This window comes from Amia ocellicauda, chromosome 4, assembly GCF_036373705.1.
Source record: "Amia ocellicauda isolate fAmiCal2 chromosome 4, fAmiCal2.hap1, whole genome shotgun sequence".
Lineage (NCBI taxonomy): Eukaryota > Metazoa > Chordata > Actinopteri > Amiiformes > Amiidae > Amia > Amia ocellicauda.
The window spans coordinates 29,942,527-29,964,884 of record NC_089853.1 but is presented as its reverse complement, the minus strand read 5'-3'; the positions used below and the strand labels follow the sequence as shown (position 1 = coordinate 29,964,884).

Below are 22,358 nucleotides of genomic sequence, written 5' to 3'. Positions count from 1 at the left end.
TGCATGTATTCTGTGAGTAATAGTATTTAAGGCTTAAATGGAACTGTAAAACATAACATAGCATTTACATCTTATTCTGCTAATGTATTGTTTCAAGTCTTCAGATGCAAAAAATAAAGAAGGGAACCAAACCAATGCACCCAGCATAGCATATGTATTTAACAATAACATGTAAACCATGTCAATAACCACAACAGTATGTATAGGTCAGGGAGACAGCAACCTTTTTAATGAACGTTTAATTATCTGCTAAATCAAAACAGACATCATTTTCTGTATTTGTATCACTTTGCAGCAAAATCTGCCATGAAGATAAAATACCCTACTTAAACAAAAGCCAAGCACTTTCTGTGGGCTTGCAGCTGCTTGTCTTAAAAACTGAATCCATTTTTCATATGTAAACACAGTGCATGTACTTAAATCGTGTTCATAATTGCTACAGTATGAAAACAGGGCAAAGCATCTGTCATCTTCAAAGGCCAATCAGCTCTTGCGAGTCAGAGAACATTTAGCTTTTAATCACCCATCTGAAATGAAAAGCCAAGAAAAATGTACCGAGGGAATTCAGTATTTTGCGGAGTACCATCGAACTGACATGGGTGATAAAGTTTTAAAGAACTCAGAACTAAAACTACTTTGAGGAGAAGAAAAAAATAAAACTAGCCTCTTTAAACAGTTTCTTAGCAACAAGAAAGATGGAGGGGGTATAGCTATGATTCACAGCAGAAGATGGAAATTGTTTTATTCAAGCTTTTACAAATTAGGCATCAGATAACCTAGGGACATTACATTTATTGGATTATATCCCCCCCCCCCCCCCCCACCCAACACTAAATGCAGATAAATTGTCATCTGTAGCTACAACGTCTTGCATCTTCAGTGTTGGTTTAACCGCACGATCAGATCCTGTGCATTGGTGCCGAAGGTACAGGAATCCCAGCTTTAGTTTTGTTTAAAGATGTATTTTTAAAGCTAAAAAAGGCATGAAGGATGCAGAGTTTCCAAATGGTGATTTAACAAAAAACAAACTTAAAAAAACCTTAAATATTAAAAAAAAATATATATGCAATTGAAGTTGGCAAGAGGCAGCAAATGCATAAAAATTACAGAGCACATCTTTATTGAGACAGCAGTCTTTTCCCTGGATGACAAAGCAATTATGGTTTAATCTTGGGGCTTTGGTTTCACACCACTGCCGGGGAAGACCAAGTAGAAAAATAGTCTTTGACCCCCAAGTACAACTGTAGGATTTCCAATGGTAAACTCAACTTGTACATTACACAAAACCTTTCTTTCTACATGAGTGATGCGTCTGTAATAAGCCTGGCAGTCGTTTCCTTCATGTCAGGGAATCCTCACTCACGGTGCACCAGGACAAAGAGACCCAAGAGGAATAAAACTGCATACTGAAAACAGAAAGAGGGGGGGAAACAATTAGAAACCTAACCCAATCATTTATGAGAAACATTTTGTCTGTTTCACAGGAAATCTTGAAATGCCTACCTTGAATTTTGGGTAGTCGTTCATGAGAATTGTAACAATGCCAATGTATGGCACAAATCTGTGAAAAAAAAATTGAAAAGCTGTTTTTATCCACACATTCTCCTGAGTTCACATTTAAATTCCACTTCTGACTTAGTCTGGCATCAAATTGCAGTGGGTTACAATGGCCAACAACTGGAGAAACTCAAGATAAGTGATTGTTAATGGTTATGGTTAAATGGACTATCTTCTGGCTACAGATTCAGTTTTATTTTTGTGTGAAAGCTATTTTAGCAAATAAACCCTTATTGTATGAATCTGGTCTGCTGCAAACAACTCACCCTCTGGCTCTCCCTACAACATCCTTCTTCTCCAACCAGTGCTGCCCTTGCTTGTATAAGCCTCTGTCATCTACTGCATTGTTGTCACCTTTAGTCAAGAACTTAATGTCTCCATTTTCTCTGAGAAAAAAACAGGACAAACAAAACAATATTAATATTTAAGAAAGAAAAATATATGAAGAGACCTGTAGAATACTAGTCATATAAAGAGGTTTTAATTAAGTGGTTTTCATACAGGTTTACTTACAATACAGAGCCCTATTTACAAGTCAAACATGGAGTCATTTCCCTGAAACTCATGAATGACTGTCCTCCAAAAAACAAAAATATGGACATAATAGAGATGATTAAAATCATAAGGAAACACCATGGAAAAAATCTGTTATCCTCAGTAAAATAATGAATTTGATAGCCAGGCATAACAAAAATGAAGGCAATTAATAAGACTACACATTCTATGTTCTATGACATTAAATGAAGAAAACATCCCACTTACTTCTCATGTATTTTAAGAACTCTGTGTACTATTGGAATCTCTCTTCCCTCTATCCTGAAAACCACAATTTCACCAACTCTGATGGGGTCTTCCACTCTGTTGGTCAGGAACAGGAGGTCTCCTCTGTGGAACGCTGGCTCCATACTCCCGCTGCAAGCAAACATGGCTCAGTTTGAGATCCAGTAAATACTGAAACCATCATGCAAGTTAGACAAGTCACCAAGATGTTAACTGGTGACAGTAGTAATTTGCTAAATACTGCAGAACCTAAAATTAGATTTTAGTTGAAATGGACTTCCTCACCCACTGCAACAGCTATACTCAGCTCCTTGTCCTGGGACTAGTTCTGTACTGTAATAGTGTGTTAACTGGGAGTCTGTGAAATCAGAGTTGAAGGGTACATGCACCTGCTACATATAATGGCACCGCTTCAGTCAATCTCCTACCTGAGCACAACCACAATTGGACTTTCACTCCCCGTCACGACCATTAAGCCTTTCCAGATCATCAACGCTGAAGAAACTATCATACCAAAATTCAGTACCTGGTAGTAGAGCTGAAAGTTAAAATGGAAACAAGATCCGAGTCAATTTCAATATACATAGAATGGGTTCAAAGTCAAAGTAGGTGCACATATGTATACACATACACATGAAACGTTTAGTCAGACTCACATTAAAACGTTTCTGTCCCATGCATACTAAAGTTCATTTTAGTATTCACATTTTAGATTGTACTTTAATTTGTTAATAAATAAGAACATAATCTAATTTGGAGTGTATTATTTAGAATTAAAATATACTTGGTGTAAGAAATCGTAGTGCAAACCAAAAGTATGAACACAGTGCAATCCATATGGCAGTGGACAAATGTGGTCTTACACTTTTCTGTAAGTACGCTTTGCTGGACAGCATTTCTAATAGTTTTAATTGAAACGTGCTCATTAATAATGAACACATTCCTGGTGTATAGTATGTACACCAACAAACATTTGATATATCAATAAGCAATTTAAAACCCCCACAAAGGACACGTCTGCAGAGCACAGATTCAAAACGGAAGGCGGATTTCTACCTAGAATAGGTCAAACATTGTGTTCAGCCTTAAGGATGCAATCAATACATAAACTTCTGCACAACCTCTGTCATAATTAATACAAATATGAGTCAGTCCTACAAGATACCCTGAACATTCAATATTGCTAAATTAGGCTAAATTCATGATTCACATTGTAAGTCAAATTTGAAAATGCAGGATTAAAAACCAACAATAAATACAATACAACGGTTCGATTCATTCATGCAGTTGAAGTAGGTCTCTTTATACAAAACTTGCACATTCATAAAACCAATATCTGCATCCATCTGGTTTAATAAAGTTACAGTATTTGAGCACAATGCTAAGTCGACGTGTTACAAAGCGCAGAGCTCTTTCCGACTCCATTTCTCAACGTACCTGGCGTTTATTCATCCGCCGCACATCATCGAGGAAATCAAAAGATAACATACTGCAGCCTCTCTATGCTTATTATTGTGAAGACTTTATAAATTCTATACTTTGATATAAAAGGTATAAGAGACGAGAGTGTAGAAGAAATACACGGTCCCTTCCGGTGTTTCAGAACCGGAAACTCCGCCCCTTTTCTCAAAACTTTATTTAATAGAAAAGCGGTCTTGACAAGCCAGAGGATGCGTGTCTGTTGGTGTCCTATAAACCACAGAGGAAAGTACAACTACCAATACACAAATCATTACCATCTATAAATATTAAATTATCTTTTACTCAAACACGTTGTTTGTCCTGCTTGTAAAGATTGCTTGTTACACAGTGGGTACACAGTATTTAGGCTATTCACACACAAATATGTAGTAACGTTGCTAGTCGTTAAAACAAATGATCATATAATGAGCTAGCTACTAAAATATATAAGTAAATGTGTTATTTTCTTTGAAAATTACATGTTTGAACGCAGTATATGTATTGCATCAGCTATGCCTAAAACAACAATCTTAACGTGATGAATACCGACGTTATCTGTGGTTATTTGCATACGAATATGGTAGCTTTACTCATTTTAGCGATTCAGCACAGAGAGATATTAATTATAGAAGAAATCAAATAAGTGAAAATGGTATGGAGTGTATTTCAAAGAAACCACAACCTGTTGAAAGATATTTGCCTGAAAATATGTATTTGATCAAAGCTTTCGACCAGTGCTCACTTATGGCTGTAACTGGTCACTAAGTGCAAGAATGATATAGAAAGTGCAGACAACACAAACAAGCGGGAAGATGTATGGTTAGGATAACGAGAGAAAAAAAAAAAGAATGTATCCGAGAACAAATGAAAATGTGACATCACTGAGTGAATTTTTTTAAATGGCGATGGACTGGACACATTGCAAGAACAGATCAAAGATGGACAATGGAAGCTAACAAATGAATCCCAAGAGATGAAAAAAAGAACTACAAGACAACCACATAGAAGATGGGAAGAGGAAATCATACATTTTGCAGGTGTGACATGAAAAGGGCAAGCTGTAAAAATCTTGATGAGGCCTTCATGCAGCAGGGGATTGATATAGGGCGATGGTGAGGAGTATACGTATATATATATATATATATACACCGATCAGCCATGACATTATGACCACCTGCCTAATATTGTGTGCTGTGGTATCTGGCACCAAGACGTTAGCAGCAGATCCTTTAAGTCCTGTAAGTTACAAGGTGGGGCCTCCATGGATCGGACTTGTTTGTCCAGCACATCCCACAGATGCTCGATTGGATTAAGATCTGGGGAATTTGGAGGCCAAGTCAACACCTTGAACTCATGATTCATCAGACCAGGCCACCTTCTTCCATTGCTCCGTGGTCCAGTTCTGATGCTCACGTGCCCATTGTAGGCGCTTTCGGCGGTGGACAGGTGTCAGCATGGGCACCCTGACTGGTCTGTGGCTACGCAGCCCCATACGCAACAAACTGCGATGCACTGTGTGTTCTGACACCTTTCTATCAGAACCAGCATTAACTTTTTCAGCAATTTGAGCTACAGTAGCTCGTCTATTGGATCGGACCACACGGGCCAGCCTTCGCTCCCACGTGCATCAATGAGTCTTGGCCACCCATGACCCTGTCACCGGTTCAGCGCTTTTCCTTCCTTGGACCACTTTTGATAAGTACTGACCACAGCAGGAACACCCCACAAGAGCTGCAGTTTTGGAGATGCTCTGACCCAGTCGTCTAGCCATCACAATGTGGCCCTTGTCAAAGTCGCTCAGATCCTTACGCTTGCCCATTTTTGCTTCTAACACATCAACTTTGAGGACAAAATGTTCACTTGCTGCCTAATATATCCCACCCACTGACAGGTGCCATGATAATGATATTATCAGTGTTATTCACTTCACCTGTCAGTGGTCATAATTTTATGGCTGATCAGTGTATATGTACAGCTCTGGAAAAAATTAAGAGACCACTCCAAGTTCAGATATCAATGTTAAGTGGTCTCTTAATTTTTTCCAGAGCTGTATATATGTATATACACTCACACAAAATTGTTTAGTACTGTTCCTTTCGAGAAAAATTGTAGCATCTCTTAGAGGAGTTCTCCTCAAAACCTCAGATTGTATTCCATTGATTAACAGTGACTATTGTATTTAAATAATGTTGTTCATTAGTGCACATATAAAAATAGAAATCTGAGATCATGGAATCACTTGTAAAAGGAAAACATTTACTGACATATGTATTTTATTTGCAGGTAAACATAACAGCAAGGCACAGAGGCCAACGCAGGTTAAATAGATATGTGATGGCTTGGGAGAAATCCCTGATAGACATGTGAATCTACTCGCTATCTACACAGACTATCTTGTACAAGGTCCTCTATGCTACTGTACACATTATCAAAAAGTACAAATGTTTCTCTGTATAGGCTGTATCAAAAACACTGGAATTGGAAAGAGCATAATCTCAGTTCATTAAGATAAATATTTTAAATTAGCCACTCTTCAGTAAACAGTAAAGAGGATCTTGGTTTTAAGGAAAAAGAAACTAACAGAACAAAACAAAACTTTATAAACACATATGGAAAGAAATGCACAAGGTAGTACAGCACTTAAATAGAAAGTTCACATGAAAAAAAGTCAATATGACTATAAATATAAATCTCCAAAGTAATTTATAAAATTGATTAATATGGGAGATAAGATATTTAAAGATTTTTTTTTTTTCATTTAAATGCAATAATACAGTACAGTCAAATGACCTCCCAAAAATACCTCATATCCAACAGTCAACCCAGAACACTTCGTAAAGGTAGAAATGACAAACTCACCAAGCAATTATACACATTCTCCTGCATTCAAACATCAATCATACCTTAAAGGTGTATCTACCTTACTAACAGGAATGGAAATCCCCTCTTTTGTTTTCTTAAGTCTGCATAATTTGCTTTCTTTAAAATGTCAAGTCAACAATCTGTTTTTGGATGTACCTGATTAGATTCCACCCCCCAATGCACAAAAGACTTTATTAATGAATGCAATTGTTTCTTAGAGCAAGACAACCAAATACAGTTAGGGACATTATTGTTTTTAATAGGACCTAACATCTGGGTGACCATCTGTAGGAAAGCTAGGATGGTAACTGTGCTCAAAACATTCTCATTAATTTGCCTTGCATTTATAATTCAAAGTTGCATTTGGAAGAAGATACTGTAGGTTTTAACACATGGACAGAGATTTCAGAGTAACCGCTGTCATTCTGATGTAAAAGTAACACACATGTTCATTACAGAAGAGGGTTCTCCCCTGTAATCCACATACAATGACCCTGCAAGGAAAGTGCTACTTTGGTTATAAGAATGGCTCATTGAATAAAGAAAAGGTATGTCAGAGTGTTGTTTGCTTATTTGGCATGGAATGGACATTCAAATGTATTTCATTTGATGACATCTAGCTAGTGAGGCATAAATGTTTTAAATTTGGGGATGTATGAAAACCCAAATTATGATACTGTCAAATAAAAAATAAAAAATATATATTTTTAATATTTTATCTGAAACGAGTGTTGTTACTGCTCTTACTGTCAAAGAACTCCACATAAGACTAAAAGGACAGAGAAATGACTTGAGTCCATGTTCCTTTTAGACGAAAAATATATATATAAAGCACCACACGTTTTTGTTGAATGGAGTTCCACAACAAATGTGCTTGACACTAAATGGAAAACGTGAAAAGTCCATAAAATAGGGCATATATAAAAAGCAAATGCAATCTTTTCAGTCAACTTATATAATATAGCAATTTATGTGTGTGTATATATATGTATCTATATAAATATATGTTATTAAGCAGACATATGATTAATTCTTTCCTTTATATTGGTTAAACTCATTGAAGTTTCAAATTGTTGGTACCTGGAATTCTCCTAGATTACGTCAAAGTGATGTAAATCAGAGACATGCTGCATCCTGTTCAGAGTTTAGGAACGCAAATTTAAAAAATGTAAATTGATGGCAAAGGGAATTAAATTGAAGTACCACATTTCAAAGCTGCTCAGATACATCAAAATGTACAGGTTCCTTGTCTACCCATTAAATGGGCAAAATTAGCAGCTTTTATGATTTTATTTTTTTATAATATATATTTTTTTTATCTTCCTCATTGTTCAGGTCCTACGTTCTGCTTGGCCTTCAGGAAGGACATCCCGTGAGTCCGCACGTGAGCGACGTACTCCGGCTCATTCTCGAAGGCTTTGCTGCAGATGTTACACTGCAGCCCTGACGATTCCTCTGCTGAGTTAGTGTTAATCGGCCCTACGGCTGCCACCGGATCTCCCGTCTCTTTATCACCCAGCTCTGCTCTTTCCTCTTGCTCGCCCTCGTCTGTCTCCTGCTCCTCTGCGTCGACCTCCTTTTCTTCGTCCGGCTCCTTCACCTTGTGGACGATAAAGAGGTGTCTGCTGAGCGAGAGCTGGGAGGTGAAGCACAGGCCGCAGCGCAGGCACTGGAACGTGCCGTCATCAGTCTTGTGCTGGGGAATGTGCTCCTGGAACTGCGTGCTGTCCTCCGTGGAGAAGCCACACTTGGAGCACCTGAACTGCGGTCTGAGTCTCTTTGCAGGGGAGGCCTCAGGGACAGCGTTCTCCCCTCCTCCCGCAAGGGCGTCCTCTGCTGACCTTTTCGCCACTGGCACCTGCAGTGCAGTATGACAGTTTCATCAATGTTTTGTCTTTTGAGCAACATTTCAATGCAAACTTCGTAGACTATAAGGCAGATGTGGAAGAAAAAGCGAAATGATTTTGAAAATAAAATCACAATTGGTAGGCATTCAAGCTACCAATTAAGAAAAATAAATGCTTCTTAAATAAATAAATAAATAATCTTACTCGGTTAAAAATTTATAAAACATTTAAAACAACGTGAAATGATTTTGGGTTACCAAAAGTAAACACAGCATGCAAACAGTTATACTGCAATACTGCACACCACTCAGACAGACTTAATATCTTCAAACTGTAACCTGTGTGCAGTGTGTGTGGAGTAATGGGTGATGAAGCTAGATTACCTGTGTAGAACTTTTACTGCTGTTCTCTGAAGGGGCTATTTTTGCCATCTGGCTGAAGTCGGGGTTTTTAATGCCATGCATCAGACTGATGTGGTTCTTCAGCATGAAATGTTTGGTAAATGTAACCTTTTCATCTGTGCAGTACCTTTCAACACAAGAGAAGCAAAACAGAATATCAGCATACTTTAAACAACATATGTCACAGTGTAGTAACATTTTGAACTTGTATGCATGAAAATAGTTATGCAAACAACAACAAAAGTAAACAAAACAATAATTAAAAAAAAAAAGTTAGTTTTCACTCCACAAAAAACAACTTGCCAAAGAATATCCAAACTTGCCAATTTTGAAGTGTGTGAACAATATTTATTTTTTAGAATATGTTCCAAGTTAATATGTCATTTTATGCAGTTTTGGCAAAGGCACCTCAAAGCTGATCTAAACAAACTGCACGAAACCCTTCATACGACCTATTAACTTAGTATGAATCACACATCTCAGGATTATAAAAACTAAACGAGAAAACGTTAACAATCAACCCCCTTTCTCTACGTTTTATAATGTTTTGGTCTGGGATCAGCTGTAACTGACATATATTAGCTGAAACTTAATGAAACTATTAAAAACAAAAGTTTATCCTGTGAAACTTGCACCACTCGCATTAAGTATCCTAAAAACGTCAGCGGTAACTACATCTTTAAATACTGATAATCGATGAATGGGATGACATTTATACACAGGATAAGAGTTATAGAAGTGTTTAGCAATGCTACTCTGTGACTAACTGGTTTCTCAAGTATGATTAATAATTTGAACAACAGTATAATGATAACTGACTGTGAAACTTTAAAAACTCACCAGCAAGTGTAACTTTTCTTCTTCCCATCATGATCATTGCGAATGTGTCGCCGTAAACTTGTGGTGGAATTGAAAGACCGTTCACACTGCCGACAGGGATATCTCTTCATAGACTGCAGGGAGGGAAAGTTCACAGTCAACACAGGAAAAACAATTCGCAGAATGCCACAATAAATTAAAAGGATATTACTCTCTGAAGCTTCCCATCACACAGAGCAAAAACATGAATTAAATAATGGCTGTCTGATAAGAGGAAACTCCAATGGGTTTAAAGTTAATTTACTTTGAAGTTTATTAAAGCAATAATTTTTTGTCAAACTGAGGTAGAAATAAGAAGGTTGCTGATTTAAGCACATGCTTTATTCAGTTGAAAAATACTTTCATCAACAGGTCGGCAGATCGTCCATAAAAGTATGTAAAGTTAACATTTCCTTTCACTGTATTACATTCAGTGAATAACTATGCATGACATTCTGATCGCATTTAGGTTACACTTCGCCATCCATAATAACCTGTGGCGTAACACAATTCATGGCACTGTTCTATTCTTCCTGGATCATGTAAGAGTGATGCGGGGAAATTACTATGTAGGTCTTCCTCATGACTTTCAATGAGGAACTCACTTTAAATTCGAATTGATGCCAGTAGAAATAGCAGACATTATTCTCAGCCACAAAAAAAAAAAACCCGATGAGAATGTGGGACAAGCCTATTTTAGTTAAGTTATACAATAAAAAAGACAACAGTAAAAGAGTACCATCTGTGCCTTAATTCAAGTCCTGAGCAAGTCCTAACTAACTGGTTTAATTTAGAAATGACGGAAAATATGACCTAGAAAAGGAATGTACTTACTGTTTCAATGTAATGATTAAAAAAGGAGTGTGGGGGAGTACAAGCATAAAGTACCATTGACACACAATTGATTACACAGGATTGTATATGTTCATTAACAGTATGTTTATACAAGGGATTAGATGTTAAATATTCACGCTTTAGTAGACCCCCCTTATAGAAGAGGGCACCAAGGAAGTACCACAGGCTCAAACCTTCACACAATGGGTGCTCACATGGATTTTAATAAATGCTATAAACTTTAGCCAAAACCAACACAATAGCTGCATTCAACAGGTCTTCCAGGAAGAACTGATATCAACAGAAAAGATACCACTGTGATGACGGGAGCCATTCAAGCCTCTCTATGTACGGTAGTGAATCCGGAAATGATGCAAGTGTAAACAGTACACTGTGACGCCATGCTAGGTGAGGCGGTCAGGTGCTGCCAGTGGAGGAAATGACCGGTGGAAAACTGACCCGCTGTTCCCTATGTGACTGGCTCCCCCCCTCCATAAAACCAATCAGCGCTCGACTTCCTGGGTGAAGAGTCAGTGAGGCGAGCCTGGGAGTGGAGAGTAGTGTTTGTTCGAAGTGCGAATACGGGAGATCTGCTTTTTGGTTAGCGGGACTTTGGTTATGAATTACGACTATGGCTTGGATCACGGACTTTGCTCGTTTTCTGCTTGTGTTTTTGTTTAGATATAGAGAAGGACTTGTACATGTGCTTAGTTAGACTCGAGACAAGTCAGGTTTTTGTTTGGGTTTTGTTTTGGTTTGCACACAGAGCACTCTACAATAAATGTACACTTTTGGAACACATCCCCGCGTTTGTGTCCTCAAACATGCCTCAGAGCCCCGGCAGAGCTGGATCAACCCCCCACACTGTCAAAACTGTAAAATCACCTTACCCTTCCGTGACTCTTCTTCATGTGAGAAACATAGGTCTCTCGATCAGGAAGCCAGTGCAGACACTCCCCACAGGTCCAGCCCGCATTCTTTAGGTTGAGTCTGGGGCTCGATTTCTGCACAGCTGGGCTCTCCTTTCTGTTGGCCGCAGGAGCACTCGGTTTAGCAGTTCTGTTCAGCTTGGGCTGCCCTGTCGCTGGCTTCATTTCCTGGCTCTGTGATACAGCCTCAGATGTTTGTTTCAAACTTTCCTCTACCTCTGTTCTGTGCACGCCACCATGGACACCCTGAAAAGGAGGTTTAGTTTTAAAACGGGGGCTGAAAAAACAGATCCGATAGCACAGGCTGTTATTACCGTGCTGCCAAATCTGATATGAAAACCAAGGTTAACATTGTCTCTCATCTTCGTTTGTTAATAAAATAAGGAATAAAAGACTACAGGCAATGTTAACACTTATGCCAAGTAATCCATGGCTGAAACACACAGCAGTTAATAGTCAGTCATCACTTTAAAACCTCAAACAACTCTCCTGGCTGAGGATTTTTAGCTTAAAATCTCAACAAAATTGCTTCACTCAAAGAGAGATAATTATTTGAATGATAGTTAATTGACCAAAACGTAAAGTAATACAGAAGCAAGATGACAACATGAGAACTGGTTTGGAAATGCACCCCTTTAAAACGCAACTACAAACGAGGGCGTGAAAGCAAAGCAAGGTTCCCAGAGATCCTCCTCCTCTGCGTGGAGAGAGGTCAGGTGATGCTACCAACCTTGAAATGCTGCATCAACATCTGCTTCTGTGTGAAGACCAGCTGGCATTCTGGGCACTTGAATACATGAACAAGGAGCTTATTGACATTCTGATAGAAGTGCTGGAACAATAATTTCTTCTTCTTAAAAACCGTCTCACAGGAACACTTGTAGATTAACCTGGCAAGATTAAAGCGCTCGTCAAATAATGTGTAGAGTGAAATGAATAAATGATGCCATATACAGTATGCAAAACCATATTACAAATGTAAAGCAACAGAATGCATTTACTTGATTTATTTTCTATATATATATTGGGATAAGAGTATTATAAACTGCTAAATATCAGCTGGCACATGGGGGAGGTTATTTTTTATCTAGAAAAAGCATAATACAGTATACTTTTAGTTTTACTTTTTTGCTCATGATAAATGTGTTTTCCAAAGCACAAGGATGCCAGAAGGCTCAGTCTTGCTAGGTCTGTAAATGTAAAGGCGTGTGAACAGAAGGCGAGTGTCAAGGTGGAAAAGCAGCATTGAGCCTAAAGAGAACGGGGAGGTCTGACTTACTGTGGAGAGGCTTTTTCGGCCTGGTGTTTGCTCTTAATGTGCACAACACTGCTGTCGGGAGATTTGAAGGCCATGGGACAGACGGAGCACTTAAAAAACACTTCACAGTGTTTTTCCTCAATATGAGTCTTTTGTACATAAAATGACATGAAAACCACATCGCAGTGAAGACACCTGCAGAAACACAAAACCAGGAAGATCAGAGGGAACAAGAAGGAACACACACAGCTCTACCATATTACCTCACAGGCCGAAACTGTCATGGAAGAGCTTAGTCAATTTACAGATGCATTTCCAAGTTCTACATTTCAATCAAAAAAGGCATGGAGCTCCATCAAGTGCATCTTGACACCTAAGAAAAGAGCCGCGCTAAATGCTTGGACGACCACAATGTGGATAGAGCTATTCCAAAGCATCATATCGCTTTATTGTAACTTTGTACATGCACAAGATGAGGGAAGACAGGGGGATTATTCTTCCTAAAATATCCAAAGGGTTCCCTCCACAATCCCAACATAACTGCCCCGCTTGCTTGTTTACTCACTTGTAGCCAACCTTGCGTGCATAGTGAAGGCAGTTCTCCTTTACGTGCTTCTGAAAGTCAGTGGAGTGGCTCACAGCCCCACACTCGGGGCAGCAGTAAGGCGACTTGTGGGCGTGGATTCGCTGATGAGCCTTGAAGCTGCACTTATTAGGCAGCATCATCATGCACACTTGGCATGTCTACACAGGGCAAGAAAGCACAAACCCCAACAGTGTCACACTGTACTGTCCACACACTGAAAGAAGCCCAGTCTGATCAGCTGCAATGCAGATCAATATAAATCTGAATAGGAACTCGGTAAGAAGGGAATCAGCGATTAAAGCTTTATTATATACATTTCTGGCTTTCAACACCCCCACCATGCCTCCTCTACTCCTTCTGTCTGTCACTTGCCATTATTACACAAGGCCAGATCACAAAGCTCAGGAATAAAAATAGAACACTTCCAAATTAAGACATTTTGAGTTTTTGGCTCCTCAACATTTTTAACAAATTTGCAGAAGCAGCCTGATAAAGATTACATCATGTTATTATCAATTGTCAACCCTGAAATGCTATCATTCTGCCACATATAAAAGCACATATCTGCTCAATCAAAGCCAACAACATTCAAGCCACTAAAAACCTTTTATACCCACCAATCCCTCGGTTTCCTCCGAACACCTCTGGTAATGACTTGCAAGGGAGGGGTAATCCCGTAACTGCCTGCTACAATCCAGACATTTCAGTCCGTGTCGAATGACTTTGTCTGGGTACAAAGGCATGACTGCTTGGCCCTTGGCATTACTTGCATGGTCTACAGAGCTAGAGGGCAGCTGGGCACTCTGAGTGGTCGGAGGCCCTGAAGAGTTGTGTGTGGACACGAACATCTGGTCCGCAGAGATGGGCTTCATGAAGAGCTGGGTACACTGCATCACAATGCCTTTGCTCTTGTGCTCCCTGGCATGTGCAAGTAAGCTGCACTTGTTGAAGAAGAGCAACGTCCTGGCGCAGTGGGTGCAGGCCACCTCGATGTGCACACTCCTCCTGCTGTAGTGGTGCTGTAGACTCTTCTCCAGCCCAAAGGAGTCCCCGCACTCCAAGCAGCGATAGCCACGGGCAGGCAAGCGGATGTTGCTCTCTGGCGGCGGGTGCAGGTTGGGCACATACGATGGCACAGGGTTGGCAGCATTTAAGAGTCGGTTTAAGGCCCCTACAGCTGCACTGGGGATTGAAGAGGTTGGAAGAGGGGCCGCTTTTTTGACCTGGTGCACCAGAGGGACTGTGCTGCACACCATTGGAGCAGCCAGCCGGGACTGGCTCTGATGCTGAGTGGCGGATCTCGCTGTGACAGAGGCAGCCACGCTGTGAGGAACCAGGTTTAAATTGGCCAGGTGGACAGCTTTGGGGAGCAGGTTGGTATTGGCCGATGGCGAAGATTTCTGCTGTTTTTGGTGGACTACATTAACCACCCTCATGATGGCACTGCTTGCATTGTGAAAGGCTGCTGAAGGAGGTACTGTGGCAGTCCTGTTCACGATCCTGCCCGGTTTCATACACGCCAGCTTCGAAGCCACACCAGGCGACGGCACCGTGGACGTATTTTTGTGGGAGGGTTTATTCCTTCCGTTTTCGAAGACAACATTGTCAATCACATTATTTGAAGGTGGTGTGAATGATGCAGGCTTGGACAATGACTCGTCGACTGCCACGTACTGGGAGGGTGACATCTCAGGTGGAGATTGCAGCTCCTCCAGCTCAGAATCGGGCAACACGCTTGTGACAGTTCGCTTAATTTGCCCAGAGGAGGTTTTGATGGTCTTTATTCGGACTCTCGGGATCGCAGGGGGAGAACCTGCAGTCAGGGAAGGAGATGCTTTCCCACTACTATCGCTGCAGACGCTCATTGGGCTATCTGGCTGCTTATTGAACCGTTTTACTACTTCCAGTGGGCTCCTTGGGCTCTTTGGAGACTTGGGCACTTTGGAACTAACCTTTACTGTTTCTTTAACAGCCGCTAGCGGCTCTCTGGATATAAGAGGCTGCACTTCTTTTGGAACCTCTGCAACCTTTTTGGCATTCAGAGCTGCCAACGCCGCAAGGCAAGAGGACAGCTTGGAGTTGGCCGATTTGATACGCTGACGAGGTGGAACAGATGAACCCAAGCAAGTTTCTGCAACAAAGGAATTCTTTGGCTCGCCAAGATTATTGTTGTGAAGGTCATCCAAGGGGAGCATGGGTTTGCCAAGAAAACTAGTCTTCTTGGCATGGTCTTCGACAGTCATTTCCCCTTTTTCCTGTACCCTAATCTCTTCTACTCTGCAAAACTCTGTGTCTTTTTCTCTGCCGTTTCCAGCATCATTCACAGGTTCTCTTTTGGAGCACTGGTCAAACATGCTGTACTCTGGAAGCCCTCTCAGATTTTCCAACATGGAGCGCTCCGCAGACACGAACACAGATGCAGCAGGGAAGTAGGGTCTTTCCTCCTGTTTCGGTCTATCATCGATCCCGTTATCCTGGGAGTCCTCCGGTTCTGGGCTTGAGATAGGACTGAACTGAGAGAAGGATGTCACACGTTCAGTTTTGCGGGCTTCCACTTTGTCCAGGAAGCTTCTCGAGCTATCCCCATTGAGGAATGATGGCTCGAACTTCCCATAGCTGCTTGGGCTCATGTGGTGAGAATCCAGGGTGGCCCCCGAACTCCGGAATCCATTGTGCAACAGGCTGTGGCCAAGGTGACAAGCATCCTTCTCCACGCCTGACTCAAAGGACTCCTGGCGGCTGGTGTTCTTGACAATCACGCTGACTGCAGGGAGGTCAGGGGCTGGCAGCACGTGGTGGATGGAGACATTCTCTTCCAGGCACATCCCTGCAGGTTTCTGGTGACCCTCAGCTTCATCATGGCTGGTATGAATAGCCTCTTTGGCATCCAAGCTGGTAGCATCAGGGATGTCAAATGCGGCCAAAAGGTCATCGAAATCTGGGGTCTTCATGTCACCCATGTTTGGAAACCTAGAAAAACCTAGAAAAATAAAAATAAATATTGATTGCATTGGTCTCAAGAACTGCAGTCATAATGCTTTTATTAATGCATTTGATATTTTACTCTACACAAAGTTTAGTTTCAATTAAAATGTTGTACTGTTTATAAAAAATAATATTCCCCCCCCCCCCCCGGTATTGCAGCATTTCTATTTGAAACAATATATATGAAATCAGTTGTTTAGATCTATTATTACTCATTAATAACCTAATTCTACACATGTTTCTGTGGAAGGAGGCAGTCTTATCATGCATTTCTAACATTATAAGTTTGTGTCAGACTATCACTGGACTGACAAGATCACAAATGCTAACTACAATAGCAGAGTGGGAGATAAGAAGTCATGCTTGAGAACTGATTTTCAGGCCCCACGGAGTATCCACTGCTAAGGAATATGCAAATATTTTTAGTTATCATTTACAATTTAATTTCAAAGTTCAAATAATCTGCCCGCCTCAGTTTCCCCATTAACCGGATGCAACATACTGCTTTGGTTGGTGGGCGTTACTCCTGACTCCAGCTGGTGCATTGCTCAGTACAATTCCCACTGTTCAAACATGTCTATAATGTAACTAAACACACTGACGCAATAAGTGAGTCCAGGATTTAAGTGCAGGTTTACACTGCATTAAATGATAAAATGTACAACAAAAAAAGGCTCCAGGCTCCACAGAACACCTATTATCCATGCTGACTGAATTATTACCCTACTTATTACTGTACTTCCTTTACAATATGCACATAAAGCATAAGCTTTAAACCACTTTGACATAAAATGTTTTCAAACAGATTTTCTTGTGTAATGGTTTTATCTTATGCACAAACATTTGTTACTAATTCCGCCTTAAAGGATCATAGCTGTACAGATTTTGCTCTCAAAGTGTGATCTTATTCTAAAACAGACTCAAAGGTTTTTGAACTTCATGTCATTTGTGTTAACTGATATCACAGACAACACTTCTACTGCAAGTTTAAGCATAAATGCAAACTTAACATTTCAAATACTAAAATACATACATTTTTAAAAGGCCAGCAAAGGCAGAATTAAAACTATCAGAAAGTACAACTATATACTGAAGACTGTCAAAGGGAAATTTTGATTGCCACCAATGCTTTTTTCTTTTTTTTTTGGCTTTGCGTGTGAAAAATGTCAACATTCTTTGTAAATTATTTTGGCCCTGCTGCAGCAACCACTTTCAAGCTAAAACAAACCAGATTATTCTGCAACTCGCTCAGTTTTGGACCATGTCCAGGGTTATGTGGGATTCCTCGTCCTAAGCAGAGAGTTTTGTGGAAACTGATCTGTGTTTCCATAAAACATGGACTACACAGACCTTACAGAGGGCTGGGTGTAATGCAGACAGCCTCAGTACTGTAGGCATATAGTTTGACTTTTTAATGCAAACAAAGCAATGCATAATTTTAATAGGCAAAGTTTTCCCCATTACAGATATTTTATTTCATATTGTACAACATACTAAGCTCAAAGCCCAATATGTATGAAATCACCCTTCTCCGCTACAGCACAACAGAGGCTACAGACGACAAATTGTGGCAGGGGCAACATCAAAATGAAATTTGGTTAGTGTTACTTTGTCACCATGATTCCTGACACCTATAGTGATATTCTGCAAGGAATAAAACTAGCAGGTTCAGTCTGCACTCCAAAGAAACGTGTGAAAAAGCAGTTTGAGTCTAAAAGCAGAAAGACGGCAGATTGGAAACAGTGGTAATTGAAAGGAGGCACATAGCAGAGCCATACAGGAAGTTTGCCAGAAAAAATAAAAAATAAAAGCAGAAGACGTTCCAAAGAGAATTTTAAAGAATCTAGACTTAAAAATATATATATTGTCACTATGATAAGAGATAAAATGATATTCAGCATGCTTACTGGCTCAGGCTATCCATACTGTATGAGAAGGGAGACAACCATCTTACTCTTCGGCATTTATAAATGACAGGGCATCCTTTGCTCTAATATTCTATAGGAAATTATACAGTATTTACCACTGAGAAGGATACAAATTTCCCTGGGTTATTTATATAGAAACCTGACCTGTGCTATGAAAACACACACAGCCTATATAAATAACAATTTTCAGGAAAATCTACGTAAGATCCCGTCCAGAAGCCCAGTCCCATTTTTTAAAAATGCACAGTGTAGTCAGCTAAGTCATAACAGCAAGATCCCTTTATATGAAGGTTAAATAGGGGTGACTATCCTGGGGATGTGGGATGGAAGTGGAGGTAATTCATAATTGTTAATTCACCTTTTTTAATATATATATTAGACATTCCAAACCACCCCAAATTAAATTCCTATCAATATTGCAAATTTAAATGACTATAGCCTATAGTCGGCCGCACCCCATAAACCTCTTGACAACTCGACAGCGCCCCCTCGCTCACCGAGGATGACGCCTTGACCTGATGGTGGTGTGGGGTTACCATGGATTGGGGGTGCAAGCCCATAAAAGGTTAAGAACCACTGCTTTATACCAAAATGTGCATTTGCAAAACATTTTCATTGTGCAGTACACAAAGCTAGTAAAGAGAATAGCTATTAAATATTAAATAGGGCATTAAAGCAGACAGCTATTCAAAGTAATCTATTATGGTCTGCTGTTTTATGCTTAACTAGTTGCACCTGCACAGTTGTGATCAATATTCTGCAGTTTCTTCTGTGTTCTCTGCCATGCAACTATTCCAACATAAATAACACGTTCTCAAGAGCTGTCCAGTGAGAAAATTACATGGGAAAGACAGGAGGACTACATGATTTTTACCAACATTTTTGTAAAATAAAATCACTGGAGACTGGCAGAAGAGAACAAGCTATTTTGCTGGAATATAAAACTAGTCTTATAAACAACATAAGCAAAGAGAACAGAGAACTACACATTCGTTATAAAACTACTACAAAATTAAATAACAGAAAAAATGTGCAAGATTTTAACTGCAGAAATTAGCATGAAGGCCACACATTTCCCATTCACGGTCAACTAACCATTAGTCAATTGCTTTCATGCAGCAATGAATAAGAATGGTTATAATTTCAAATGGATTTTCAAAATATTGCACTGCAACAGCATTTCACATAGCTCAGGTGTGGTGAGGAAAAAGATAAACCAAAAAAGGTAACCTTTGTTTCTTCCACTTCCTTGCCCTCATTCTAGTCTGAGCCTTCCCCATAACGTTATACTTTCTGTTTACAGGTCTATTAAAACAATAGTAGATCAACTTCCCATAAGAATAGAATTAGTCCCCTGATGACACTGATGTCTCAGTGAAAATAAACTGCAAGTACTGTGCTGTACGTGGCAAAAGACTATCGCATAGTGGTCAGAGTTGTATTAATCTTGCTGTCCTTGCGCCAACTAAGACTGTACTTGAGTACAACACATTTACGCCGTTTTCCTGATTTAGAGTACTGGGAGGCCAGACCCGGGATTTAAAGTATGTTTCTGGTAATATGAAGGCCAGAGATTGGTTCCAGTGGACTAATTAGCCTGCAAACTTAAAACTGCTCCACAATGTCTTTCCTGACAGCCCGATACCAGATGTGTCCTCATACAGGACCCTGTACGGGATGGGGGGGATGGGGATGGGGACGGGGGTGTTGGAGGGCAGCTGCAATTTCAGTATTCAGGAGAAAACACTAGTTGAAATCCCTAGATTATGTTCTCTTAACTTTACAGTTGAATTTCTAGGCTAACCGGCAGAGCTGTATTATAGTTTCTTCACACATTAAAAAACATGCACCAACCACATGAAAAAGCATCAAAAACCCTGCAATCGGGTATAAAATGTATATGAATTCTTAAAGTTTATCAAATAAATGAAGTATTAACCTCAACTAGTGTGGACTTCACTTTGGTAAGGTGCTTTGTTCAACACCCTTAAACTCAAGGATTACTTAAGCAGAAAACTACAGGGACGCAGCATTGTTAACGCAACAGGCTAAAGTTGTACTCACTGGACTTAAAACTTGTGTGTATTTTACAAAGACATACATACACACAGGCTACACATTATATGAACAAGATTAAAAGAAGATATGTATCTGATGTTTATTCCTATATGTTGACTGACTGCAGGTAATAATATGTATTTTAAAACCAAGTTACTTCAATAACCTAAGCACGATTTTTTTTTTAACCATGCGTTTTACCCAAAAAGCTCCTGTTTGTCAAAATTATTCAAAACCCAAACTTCGCACCTAACGCTTTAACAAATATCCACATGAACATGACATATTTGCATGCATAAGAAAAGAACCAGATACGTAACTGTTTTACTAACACATTACGCTATGATTCCAGTTCAAAACAAAAAAGTGCATTTGAATCGTGAACACATACCAGAGTAAGCAGACAGACGCATTTCATTAGAACCATGTAAGAACATAGTGGTGTTGTTTTGTGTCTGCACAGTGCACATCAAAAATAAAATGCAATGATATTTACCATTTGGATCCTGTTTATTCACCGTGGCAACTCAGCAGGGTCATGTGATCTCATGGCTGCTGCTCTCAAAATCGCAGTAAAGTACAATCAATGTGCCGCTTATTTAGTACTTCGGTTCCGTGACATTACAGACTGCACCATCGTTACTGTAATCATTTAAACTATGACTTTCTATTCACATTATACCGAGCTTCGCTACTTCCCCGCCTCTCCAGAACCGACACTCAGTAGTTTTTTTAAGGCCCCGATCGAACTAAACAAAACGCTGGTTCATTTGAATCCCTCTTATTGAAATAAACAACGCACGTCGTATTAAAGTAAACAGCAAAGCCCACGATCGTCTCGTTTGTGAACTCCTACCGTAAAACTTAATTATCGTAGTTCTACTTTGCAAAGACTCACTTCGTACGTTTCAAATGCATACCCCAAGATGCACGTTTAAACGACCACGGCGGCAAGTTAACAATGGAGTACAATGTTAATCGTTTGAGATTATACATGTAAATACACTTTATATATATATATTAACAGGCTATATATTATTTCTTTCCCCCCGTCTCGGCCTTTGCGATCGTTTTCGTGGTTAATGTATACCCTACAGTTATAGTTTTCTGTTCTACTTGGATGCATCGGATTAACATCAGTTGCGTATACATTAATTCATACTTCACGGAACCATGGAGTATTCTTTTATTTCCTACACTTTAAAATGTGTATTTTGTTTCTAGTTTCGCCCCTCTGTCTCTTTCGCAGTCCTTCCTGTCTCTCAGACTCAGAGATTAGGCTCAGTTACTGTTCTTTCAATCAGGACCCTTAGCACAGCTCGCTGACATCCTCGGGAGAGTATGGCGAGCCATACACACACACAGCTAATTATTTTACGTTACATAGTAGTGATCTGTAAACGTTTTAACTGGATATACGGTACTTAACTGAACTTGAATTTGAAATTCTTATGCGTTTAGTCATTTCACTTGAGGGTAAAATGTATGTTGTAATGGCTGCAGTGTACGGGTCGGCTTCTGTTGTGCCTGATTATAAATAAAGAGACGCTTGAAACATGTGTTACATGCTTATGATAAAATACTTCTTTCAGTACATGTAAACGATTATTTAATATTTTATGCGTGCCTAAAATCAGTGTCGCTGTAGAGGTATTGGAATTGTATTGTAATTAATCTCCTTTTAATACACAGGCATTTCTATAGGTACCAACCTTAAAATGGAAATAAATCTATACATATTTGCAAGTTTGTTTTTGTGTTTGTTTTGTTGTACGGAGTGATCATTGAAAGTCTAGAGATCATATTGAGCGTTTTCTCGAGTACATAGGTACATCTCGCGATGTAAGTATTTCGAAGAGCAAATTATTCTGCATTGATTTAACACAATTCAACGTTTCCTCCGTGACCCCAAAAGACAAATTAATTACGTTAACGAATAAATTAAGCATGGTTAAATTGATAATGATGCATAATTACAGCAAGGTAGCAAAACTATTTTATCTCAGTCACTATG

The 22,358-nt window shown here is 39.7% G+C and overlaps 2 protein-coding genes across 2 annotated transcripts; both read right to left on the bottom strand.

Moving 5' to 3' along the window:
* Positions 1 to 207: 207 nt before the first annotated feature.
* Positions 208 to 3,954, bottom strand: sec11a (SEC11 homolog A, signal peptidase complex subunit). The gene is made up of 6 exons (XM_066701827.1): positions 3,775 to 3,954; positions 2,766 to 2,875; positions 2,320 to 2,469; positions 1,824 to 1,943; positions 1,504 to 1,561; positions 208 to 1,406 (listed from the first exon to the last, which is right to left on the bottom strand). Exons 1-6 carry the CDS (start codon positions 3,823 to 3,825, stop codon positions 1,356 to 1,358), a joined length of 540 nt encoding a protein of 179 aa, XP_066557924.1. The 5' UTR covers positions 3,826 to 3,954; the 3' UTR covers positions 208 to 1,355.
* Positions 3,955 to 6,033: 2,079 nt separating this feature from the next.
* On the bottom strand, positions 6,034 to 21,891 carry znf592 (zinc finger protein 592). Its single transcript, XM_066701826.1, has 9 exons — positions 20,841 to 21,891; positions 13,991 to 16,353; positions 13,353 to 13,531; positions 12,809 to 12,982; positions 12,260 to 12,419; positions 11,491 to 11,775; positions 9,749 to 9,861; positions 8,891 to 9,035; positions 6,034 to 8,518 (listed from the first exon to the last, which is right to left on the bottom strand). Exons 2-9 carry the CDS (start codon positions 16,331 to 16,333, stop codon positions 7,985 to 7,987), a joined length of 3,933 nt encoding a protein of 1,310 aa, XP_066557923.1. The 5' UTR covers positions 16,334 to 16,353; positions 20,841 to 21,891; the 3' UTR covers positions 6,034 to 7,984.
* Positions 21,892 to 22,358: the final 467 nt, after the last annotated feature.

Coding starts and splice junctions, on each gene's coding strand:
- znf592 (XM_066701826.1), bottom strand. CDS start 16,333: ATGGGTGACATGAAGACCCCAGATTTCGATGACCTTTTGGCCGCATTT. Junction 12,420..12,808: donor GCCGAAAAAGCCTCTCCACA/GTAAGTCAGACC, acceptor TAATCTTGCCAG/GTTAATCTACAAGTGTTCCT. Junction 11,776..12,259: donor TGTTGATGCAGCATTTCAAG/GTTGGTAGCATC, acceptor CCTCCTTTTCAG/GGTGTCCATGGTGGCGTGCA.
- sec11a (XM_066701827.1), bottom strand. CDS start 3,825: ATGTTATCTTTTGATTTCCTCGATGATGTGCGGCGGATGAATAAACGC. Junction 1,562..1,823: donor GTTGTAGGGAGAGCCAGAGG/GTGAGTTGTTTG, acceptor TTTTTTTCACAG/ATTTGTGCCATACATTGGCA. Junction 1,407..1,503: donor ACGACTACCCAAAATTCAAG/GTAGGCATTTCA, acceptor TTCTGTTTTCAG/TATGCAGTTTTATTCCTCTT.